Genomic DNA, 10,597 nt, shown 5'->3' with positions numbered 1-10,597 from the left:
GATAACATTGCTGCCTCACTGCTCCAGGGACCCAGGCTCTTACACCACAGCCCTTGCCATTTTGTGTTATTTATGATTGTGCTTAGGTACAGTGACATGTTACTGAAATGTTTGCAAAACAAAGAATTCCACTGCATCTAGGTACGTATCACAATGAGGTACCATTGAATGATTTACCTGTCATGAAGAGGCATTTGGGAGGTAATGCCCTCGTGAAGTATCTGTTTCATGGTGACCCTCTGAGATGTTTATGTTAGGCAATGGGATGATGGATATCCAAGAGGTGAGAATAGACCGTTGCGGGAGATGGCCACTGGATGGTGTGAATGTTGCTTGTCACTTATCAGTTCGTGACCAGAATTTTGTCAAATGTCTTGCTGGAGGAAGTTATAAAAGCAGATACAATTACAAGCAACATGGGACAAGAGAGAGCGGATGGAACTTGCTCAGTGTGCCAACGCAGTTAGTACGGACAAGAAGGGCCCGCTCCCATGCTCTACAGCTCTAAGCTTGCAGGCTTGTACTGCTTCACTTCCTGGTGCATTGTGAATGGAATTGGACATTGCACAATTATCAGATGATGAAATGGTGGAGAGAGGGTCTTCGATGAGGCAGCTGGAGATGGTTGGGTCCAGGACACCACCCTGAGGATGCAGTGATGATCTGGAGCTGGAGTGATGGACCTCCACGAACATCGCAGCTTTATAAAACTTTGATTAAGCAACACTTGGAGTATTGTGTACAGTTCCAATCACATCATTACAGGAAGGGTGCATAGGTCAGAGACTGCGCAGAGGAGGTAGGACACGTTAGAGACAGGAGACATGTTCCCAATGTTGGTGGAGTCCAGAACCAGGGACCACAGTTTAAGAATACGGGGTAGGCCATTTAGAAAGGAGATGAGGAAAAACTTTTTCAGTCAGAGTTGTAAATCTGTGTAATTCTTTCCCTCAGAAGGCAGTGGAGGCCAATTCTCTGAATGCTTTCAAGAGAGAGCTAGATAGAGCTCTTAAGGATAGTGGAGTCAGGGGGTATGGGGAGAAGGCAGGAACGGGGTACTGATTGAGAATGATCACATTGAATGGTGGTGCTGGCTCAAAGGGCCGAATGGCCTCCTCCTGCACCTATTGTCTATTGTCTATTATCTATTGAGGTTCACTAGGATGCTGCCTGGATTAGAGGGCATTGGCTACAATGAGAAGCTGGACAAACTTGGATTGTTTTCTTTGGAGCATCGGAGGTTGAGGAGAGACCTGATAGAAGAATATCAAATTATAAGAGGCATAGACAGCGGAGACAATCAGAACCTTTTTTTCTCAGGGTGTAAATGTCAAAGACTAGGTTAATTTATAACCTAGGAATTCTCGACCCGAAACATCACCCATTCCTTCTCTCCCGAGATGCTGCCTGACCCGCTGAGTTACTCTAGCATTTTGTGTCTACCTTAGGTTAATTTATACAGTGGGTGTTGGGTGCCTGGAACACACTGCCAGGAGTGATGGCGGAGGCAGAGGTGATAGTGGCATTTAAGAGGCATTTAAATTGGCACATGGATATGCGGAGAATGGAGGGATATGATCACAGGCAGGCAGAAGAGATCTGCTTATCTAAGCATCAAGTTTGGTACAGACATTGTGGGCTAAAAGACCTGTTCCTGTGATGTACTCTTCCATATCCTTCTCTGTCAATTACAATAGCCCTTGATTCCCTGATATTTTCAAATTCCTCTTTAAATACCCCCGTTGATCCAGCATCCAGGGTAGAGAATTCCTGAGATTTATTTCTCTCCTGAAAAGTGTCTAAGACAGGTAGTTTTAAAATGCATTGCTTAATCTTATAGCTGTGGCCCTCCTGACCCTCCAATGTCCTTCCTGTTCCCATCATTGTAAACATGTCGACATCTACCATAATGTTTTCAACAACATCACCATTGGCTGTTAATTCGATAGAAAACAGATCAATGCATAAACGGTGACATTAACGGGTCAATATCAAAACAAAAGGATAAACCCCAAATCTTTTCTTCACTTGGAGACTGGGCATTCTTCGATCAGAGAGGGTGTAGAAGATATTCGCTGGGATGTTACTTGGGCTAGCAGGCTTGTGTTATAGAGAGGGGTTGGATAGGCTGGGATTGTTTCTTTGGGGCGTAGAAGGCTGAGGGGGTGACCTTATTGAGGTGTGCAAGATCATGAGGGACATGGCAAAAGTCAACACTCTTAGTCTTGTTCCCGGGATAGAGGGTTCTATAACTAGAGGGCGTAGGCTTAAGGTGGGAGGGAAGAGATTTAAGAGGGACCTCAGGGCCATTTGTTTTTTCAATCAGAGGGCAGTCTATATCTGGAATGAGCTGTCAGAGGAGGTTGTGGAAGTGGATACAGTTACGAATTTTAAAAGACATTTGATCAGATACATGGATGGGAAGGGTTTAGACGCAATGGGCCAAATGCAGGCAAATGGGACTAGTCTAATATGCCAACTTGGTAGGCATGGGCAAGGTGGGCCGAAGGGCCCGATTGCATGTTCGACAGCTCTCTGGCGCTCTTCGATCGTTGAAGGCAAGAAAGATTTCAACGTAGCAGCTGGTATCAAAGAGGCAACGTCTGACGGTGCAGCTTTCTTGCACTGGGCTTTCACACTCGGTATGAATGAGGCTTGAAGCCATAAACCCCCGGACTCCAGCGGACACGATAAAACCTTGAGCTCGGCTTGAGCACTGCTCGGAATCGCACATCAAAGCGGGTCGAGAACCCGTACAGATCCGTGCATCGGAGAGAGGGAGAGCGCGGCGACCGCAAACAAAAGATTGAGCTCGTCTGGCGTAATGTGGATCCCCCAGAGAGAATTTTTGATGGACTGAATTAAGCATTTCCATTTACCACCTGATCGCGACTGTATAAAAACCTACAGCTGCTGACCTCACAGCCTGTAGAATTCATTCCCGTCGTTCAGTGAGGGAAGGAGAGGAGCGGAGCAGAGCAGAGCCGCCGAGAGCTGTCCAGTGCTGCTGAAATTAGAAGAGGGGACTTCACGCTGAGCACGGGAGCTGTCCAGTGCTGCAATTGAGAAGCGGGGACTTTACCCTCAGCAAGGGGGTCGCTGGGAGCTGTCCAGTGCTGAAATCTAAGCAAGGGACCTGGTCATAGGAGTCGCTGGGAGCTGTCCAGTGCTGAAATCTACACAGGGACCAGGTCAAAGGAGTCGCTGGGAACTGGGCACTGCTGAAATTTAAGTAGGGTCTCACTGGGAGCTGTCCGGCGCTGAAACTGAACACAACCCCCACCCCCCCACCACCCCACCACCCCACCCCCTCCCCCCTCCGTAATAAGAAGGCGCTGGGAGGCCATCCAGCACTCAAACTGAACCCGGGACTCTACAACCCAGCGGATTGTAGGCGCTGGGAGCTCTTCGTGACGGAAACTCACACCTGCCCTCTGCTCCACACGGGTCTGCAGAAGGAAAAATATGCCGCGTTCCTTCCTGGTAAAGAAAGTCAAACTGGATGATTTCCCATCCCCTACCACCAGTATCCCATCGCCGACTTCAGATTACGATAACCCCTACTGCAGAGGAGCCGCGAATAACGTTGGGAGTCTAACCACACGATTGCACGAGAAAGGTAAATGCTTCTTGTCCCTTTGATGTGTTGCTGTGTCGAACATCAGCGCTGCCCGGTCTTTTCCAATCTCCGCACCACATTTGCAAAGAATGACACCAATCATACGCATGGGGAAGGGGGGGAGGTAAAAAAATCCTTGTTCGGATAACTGCATCAAGGTTGCAGGCAGGAATAAGCCTCTATAAGCATTTTACGCATTGCGTGTGGTATTTTTAGGTATTTGTGCGGGAATAGTGCTTTCATTGATCGCATTGTTTCTTCGTGCGGGCTGCCCTTCTCTGAGAAATGTTCCTCCAATATTGTCCAAGCTGAACATCGGGCTCGATGATAAATGGTGGGAGTTAAACGGGAAGGCACGGTGTGTTGGTCTGTGCGTGTAGAGAGGGCCGGCCAAGAGCCTCGCGTGTAGCAACCGGCTGGAGGGAGCGAAAGTTGGAAGAGACTGCAGTACATGAAAGAGCCGAGGCCTAGTGCCTCCACTGTGCTCTGCTCCTTCCTCCAGCTGTCGGAGCCAATCTCTGCCGTCATATATTATTAATGCCAATACATTCATGCTTGTTGCATCTTCAGTTTAATGAAATTCAAACAAAAATCGATTCAACCCCCGAGTTATACTTGTCCCTCAGCGTTGACTCCTGTTCTGGGGGATGCGAGTTAACAAAGGATCTGAGTCCAGGGGCCTTTGATTTTATTTCACACTATATCTCCCTTCTCCCAGAAGGTCACGGTAACTTTATTTATTGGTACACGCGCGACACGCTGAGCTATGGGCCACCTTGTCCCAGGGCGCCGCAATGTTTGCTTAGGGACACAATAGGCTTTCACTGGCGGGGCATGAAATCCGTACAGTCTCCCCCCTCCCCCTCCCCCTCCCGACCCAACGCTGGATCCAAATTGGATTTTTACATCCGAGAATGTTTCGGATGCGGTGAGAGAGGAAACAGCTTGTTGATCGCTAATAGATCGAGTATCATTTACTGGAATGCGGCCCGGTCTCATTTCGACCCTTCGATTTCCCGCGATAGTCGCTGAGTGTATGTGTGTTTGTGTGTGTGTGTGTGTGTGTGTGTGTGTGTGTGTGTGTGTGTGTGTGTGTATGAGTGTGTGCTTGTGTGTTTGTGTGTGCGCGCGTGTGTGTGTGTGTGTGTGTGAGTGTGTGTTTGTGTGTGTGTGTGTGTGTGTGCTTGTGTGTGTGTGTGTGAGTGTGTGTTTGTGTGTGTGTTTGTGTGTGTGTGCTTGTATGCTTGTGTGTGTGTGTGTGTGTGTGAGTGTGTGTTTGTGTGTGAGTGTGTGTGTGTGCTTGTATGCTTGTGTGTGTGTGTGTGTGAGTGTGTGTTTGTGTGTGTGTGTGTGAGTGTGTGCTTGTATGCTTGTGTGTGTGTGTGAGTGTGTGTTTGTGTGTGAGTGTGTGCGTGTGCTTGTGTGTGTCCGTGTGTTCGCGTGTGTGCTTGTGCGTGTGCGTGTGTGAGTGTGTGTTCGCGTGTGTATGTGTGTGTGTGTGCGTGTGTTCGCGTGTGTGTGTTTGTGCGTGTGTGTGCGTGTGTGTGCGCGAGAGAGAGAGAGAGAGAGAGAGAGAGAGAGAGAGAGAGAGAGAGAGAGAGAGAGAGAGAGAGAGAGAGAGAGAGGGAAGGGGGAGAGAGAGTAGAGTTATGTCGAATTAAAAGCCATTATTTTATTCGGATATAACACAGGCAAACTGCTGCTCGGAGCTTACTGAAATGTGCTTATTATTGGCCCGCTTACTGTGTGAAGTCATTCAGCGAGGCGGGTTATAGGGATAGCGCATGGGCCTCGCTTTTGTTGCCCGCTTGTAATGTTGCTAAAAATACATTCTAAACTGCAGTTTGCTAGTTGCGGTATATAAATAGCAGAAACTGCAACAAAAAAAAAGCAGCAGTCTGTATTTAAATGAATCCTTCCGTGACCTCCCGTCTTCAATGAAGGAAGTGAACAAAGGTCTGTGTGTCTTTCTGTGCCGCCACAGGGTACATCACCGAGTATCTGACACCTTCCGTTTACGATGGAGACCCCGAGAGTGCCATCAAGCTGTCCTCGCCCGAGCCTCTCTATGCAACAGTGCCCAGCGACTACGGGGTGCCGGACTCGGAGGCGCCGGACAGCCCGCAGTCCGGCATCTCCAGCGGCTACATCAACGGGGACGAGGCGGTGAGCGAGGGTTACACCGTGGACGCCTTCTTCATCACCGACGGCAGGTCGAGGAGGAAAGCGGTCGGCGGCTCCCGCAACACCATCCAGCGACACACATGCAACGACTGCGGCAAAACCTACGCCACGTCGTCCAACCTGAGCCGCCACAAGCAGACGCACCGGAGCCTGGACAGCAAGATGGCCAAGAAGTGCCCGACCTGCGCCAAGGTCTACGTGTCCATGCCGGCCATGGCCATGCACCTGCTCACCCACGACCTCAAGCACAAGTGTGACATCTGCGGGAAGGCCTTCAGCAGACCCTGGCTCCTGCAAGGTCACATGCGCTCGCACACGGGCGAGAAGCCGTTCGGCTGCGCTCACTGTGGCAAGGCGTTCGCCGACCGATCCAACCTCCGCGCCCACATGCAGACGCACTCGGCCTTCAAGCACTTCAAGTGCAAACGTTGCCACAAGACCTTCGCGCTGAAATCCTACCTGAACAAACACTACGAGTCCGCCTGTTTTAAAGGCGCCGTGCCAGCACTGAATGCGGTGGAAGCTTGATGCATGACCGCCTCTAATCCCCCTCCCTCTCCCCTCCTTTCACCCCCACCCCCCAATAAAATGACCCCCCAACCCCCCTCCAAACAGCAAGTCAACACGGAAAAGAAAAACACGAAATACAAACCAGTAGGACATTGCTAGGTGTTATAGCACATTGAAACTATTTTCTATCAGAGCCGAAGATCGAAATATTCTTGCTTGCATCTCTTCGGACTGACTTTATACAAAAGCAACCTCCTAACTCGAGCTTATGGACATCACCGGCGCCCCCGCCAAATCTCTCGCTGAAATTCAGCCAAGGCTGTTACGGTGTTTGTCACTATTCAGAGGTCAAACCTTTTTAAAAACACACAGAAGACTATAATGTACTTTTGCCAACGATCAGAATAACCACGCCCCCCTCCCTCCCTCCCTCCCTCCCTCTCCTTCCCCCCTCCCTCCCTCCCTCTCCTTCCCCCTCCCTCCCTCTCCTTCCCCCCTCCCTCCCTCTCCTTCCCCCTCTCTCCCTCCCTCCCTCCTTCCCTCTCCTTCCCCCCCTCCCTCTCCCCCTTCCCCCCTCCCTCTCTCCCTCCCTCTCCCCCTCCCTCCCTCTCCTCCCCCTCCCTCCCTCCCCTTCTCCAGACCCATTTCTCTTGAGGTAACATTTACCGGTTACAAAACGTTTTGGTTGTTTCTAGATTCTTTATTTACCCACAGACTCTTGGAACCGACCTATTGAACCTCAGTTTGAAGTTTCTAATGTCATTGAGTTGCACTTTATCTATTTATTTATCGACCCGTCTATTTATTTATTTACTTATTTATTTGTCTATTTATTTATTTATCTATTTATTTATTTATTTATTTATCTATTTCTCTTTTTTTAAATTTATTTATTTGCTTGTTTGTTCATTTATTTATTTATCCGTCTGTTTGTTTTACTTGTGGAATTAATCCTTGAATCGATCAGTTCGGTACTTAACAGGTTGGCAAACTGTTCCTGACATGCCAAAGCGCTTGCCACTTTCAGAGCGAGAACGAACACTTTTGTTAGATTATTTTTTGTCGGAGTCTGCATTTTATGCATGCAACTGTACTCAATCTATGCCAATTGTAAGATAACTATATTTTGAACCTTTTGCAAGAAGATGAACAAAAAAAAATATCATAAGAATTAAATAATGTAGACAGTTTTGAGGGCAATATTTCACGCAAAGCCTGAATATTGCTCTACAGCAATAACTATTTGATGCATGTTATTTTTAAGACAAAGATAGTATTTGGATAAGCAGATGAATCAGGTACATTTTAATCCAGTATTCTGAATAGTAAAGCAGTTATTTAGGATAATTATTGATTAATATCAGGGAACTTTCCAATGTAGTCTTATAGGATTTAAGACGATGAATCTTCCATTTTAACATTGCCTGCCTTTGTTTTTTCCAGTCTAGGATGGCCTTTTTGCTGCTGTTTAGAGCAATTCAGTAACTTTTGATAAATGAGCGACATGTGGTTTAAAACAAATCACCTTTAACGCACTCCCAACGCCGTCTTTTTGTTTCCATTAAGAATTCGCCCGGGAGCACCCATTGCTACCGAATTCAGGTAGATGAGTTTGTGATTTCTAACCATCTTCGGGTCACACATGCACACGGGATGCATGCATTTCGCGTAGAGCCTTGTAAATAACATATGCAACTTGGAGACAAAGCAGGATTTTTACAAGTTGTGTAAAAAAAAAAAAAGTCTATAACCTTCCCAGTTTCTGGGGGGAAATTTTCACGGGAATTTTTAAGCCAGTATTGAAATGAGGGTTGTAAGCACAATGACACCAGATATTAAGGCGCACTCATAGCTAAAAAGGAGCAGTGATAATTAATAAAGACAATTATTAATGCGTGCCTTGTTATTTTTCCAAATGGCGTGCCTGCTTTGCAATTCCATTGCAACGATTTGGAAACCGGCATTTTTGCCCAAGTCTGCTCTTTTGTTGTCTGGGAAATTTCAATGCAGTCTTATAGGATTTAAGAGGATGAATCTTCCATTTTGACATTGGCTGCCTTTGGTTGTCTCAATCTAGGATGGAGTATTGGCTGCTGACTATAGGAGCAATTCAGTGACTTTTGATACATGTACGATATGTGGTTTTACAAAAATCACCTTTAAGGCACTTCCATAAGGTCATAAGGTCACATGGGATAGGAACAGAATTAGGCCATTCAGCCCATCAAGTCTACTCTGCCATTCAATCATGGCTGATCTATCTCTCCCTCCTAACCCCATTCTCCTGCCTTCTCCCCATAACCCCTGACACCCGCACAAATCAAGAATCTATCTATCTATCTCTGCCTTTAAAATATCCATTGCCTTTGCCTCCACAGCCTTCTGTGGCAAGGAATTCCACAGATTCACCACCCTCTGACTAAAGAAATTCCTCCTCATCTCCTTCCCAAAGGAACGTCCCTTATTTCTGAGGCTGTGACCTCCAGTCCTCAACTCTCCCACTAGTGGACACATACTTCTCCACATTCACTCTATCCAGGCCGTTCACTATTCACGAGGGGATTGATAATGTAGGGGTCGGCCTGGCCCAGCGTGATGCTCCATTGACGTGAATTAGTACTATGGACACAAAATCTTGGTATTGTTTCAGAATCGGAAGAGCAGAGGTAGTTTAACATTTGGAGATGCAAGGGACTGCAGATGCTGAAATCTTGAACAAAGTGCTGGAGGAACTCAGTGGGTCAGGAGGAATCTGTGGAGGGGATGGACAGACGGCATTTTGGATTGGCACCCTTCTTCGGGTTGACTCTAAACCATTCCCTCCACAGATGCTGCCTGACCCACTGAGTTCCTTCTGCACTGTATTGTTTTGACTTAACACTTGGACCGATTCAGTTTGGACAAGGCTTTCTCTTCGAAACGTTAATCCAAAATATTTATCTCTCTGCAGTCAGTAAGGTCACCCCTCAGCCTCCTAGCACCAAAGAAAACAAAAGCCCAGCCTATCCAACCTCTCCCCATAACACACGACCAGATAACATCCCGGTCAATCTCTCCTGCACCCTCTCCAACTTAAATGACATCCTTCCTATAACTGGCTGGCCAGAACTGCACACGGAACCAAGTGTGGTCTCACCAACGACTTGTACAGCTTTTCATGATGCTCCAACTTTTGTCTTGAGGTCATTAGTGATAGGAGTAGAAATAGGCCATTTGGCCCATCAAGTCTACTCCACCATTCAATCATGGCTGATCTATCTCTCCCTCCTAACCCCATTCTCCTGCCTTCTCCCCATAACCTCTGACACCCGTACTAATCAAAATTATATCTATCTCTGCATTTAAAATATCCACTGACTTGGCCTCCACAGCCTTCTGAGGCAAAGAATTCCACAAATTCACCACCCTCTGACTAAAGAAATGTCTCTTTATCTCCTTCCTAAAAGAACGTCCTTTAATTCTGAGGCTGTGGCCTCCTGTCCTGGACTCTCCCACTGGTGGAAACAGCCTCTCCACATCCACTCTATCCAAGCATTTCACTATTCGGTACGATTCAATGAGGTCCCCCTCCATCTACAACAGTGACCAGTTGGTCCTGGGGCACGTAATGGTTTGGAAAGGTAATTGGGCAAAGAGGAAATCTAGGTCTGTATCACATAGAAAATAGGTGCAGGAGGAGGCCATTTGGCCCTTCGAGCCAGCACTGCCATTCATTGTGATCATGGCTGCTCACCCACAATCAGTAACCCGTGCCTGCCTTCTCCCCTTACAGCGCAGAAACAGGCCCCTCAGCCAACTGATCCACACGACCACGATACCACCGACCATGTACGCTAACCCCGTATCTCTCTAAGCATTTCCTATCCACGAACCTGTTCAAGTGTCTGTTAAATATTATTATTGTACCTGCCGCAACTACGCCCTCTGGCAGCTCGTTCCCCATTCCCACCAGCCTCTGTGTGAAAGAGTTGGCCCTCTGGTTCCTACAAACCCCCCCCACCCCGCCCCACCTTAAACCCAGGACGTCTAGTTGCGTGGGCATTGAGAGAGTTTTGCAAAGCTTCGAGGACCTGTATCACCCTCTGCTCCCGCCTCCACCAATCTTTGGCAAGAGACAGGGCGAACAGTCAGAACCCAGGGTGAGGTCATTATTATTCACAGGATGGAACGGTCAAAGACTAGAGAGCACAGCTTTAAGGAGAGAGAGCAAAGTTTAAAGGAGATGTGCGGGTTTACACAGAGGGGTGGTGGTTGCCTGGAACGTGGTGGTGGAGGCAGAAACGA

The 10,597-nt window shown here is 47.8% G+C and overlaps 1 protein-coding gene across 1 annotated transcript; it reads left to right on the top strand.

Moving 5' to 3' along the window:
- Nucleotides 1-2,952: 2,952 nt before the first annotated feature.
- Nucleotides 2,953-8,173, top strand: scrt1a (scratch family zinc finger 1a). Its single transcript, XM_078425834.1, has 2 exons — nt 2,953-3,619; nt 5,604-8,173. The coding sequence occupies exons 1-2, from the start codon at nt 3,466-3,468 to the stop codon at nt 6,329-6,331; spliced, it is 882 nt and encodes a 293-aa protein (XP_078281960.1). The 5' UTR covers nt 2,953-3,465; the 3' UTR covers nt 6,332-8,173.
- The last annotated feature ends 2,424 nt before the right edge of the window (nt 8,174-10,597 follow it).

Source organism: Rhinoraja longicauda, chromosome 2, assembly GCF_053455715.1.
Source record: "Rhinoraja longicauda isolate Sanriku21f chromosome 2, sRhiLon1.1, whole genome shotgun sequence".
NCBI lineage: Eukaryota > Metazoa > Chordata > Chondrichthyes > Rajiformes > Arhynchobatidae > Rhinoraja > Rhinoraja longicauda.
Note: the sequence above shows the minus strand (reverse complement) of the source record. Positions and strands in the feature narration are given on the sequence as shown.

What these genes read in the sequence shown, in the direction of transcription:
- scrt1a (XM_078425834.1), top strand. Translation starts at nt 3,466, where the DNA reads ATGCCGCGTTCCTTCCTGGTAAAGAAAGTCAAACTGGATGATTTCCCA. An exon ending in CACACGATTGCACGAGAAAG is followed by an intron (nt 3,620 to 5,603) that starts GTAAATGCTTCT and finishes GTGCCGCCACAG; the next exon opens with GGTACATCACCGAGTATCTG.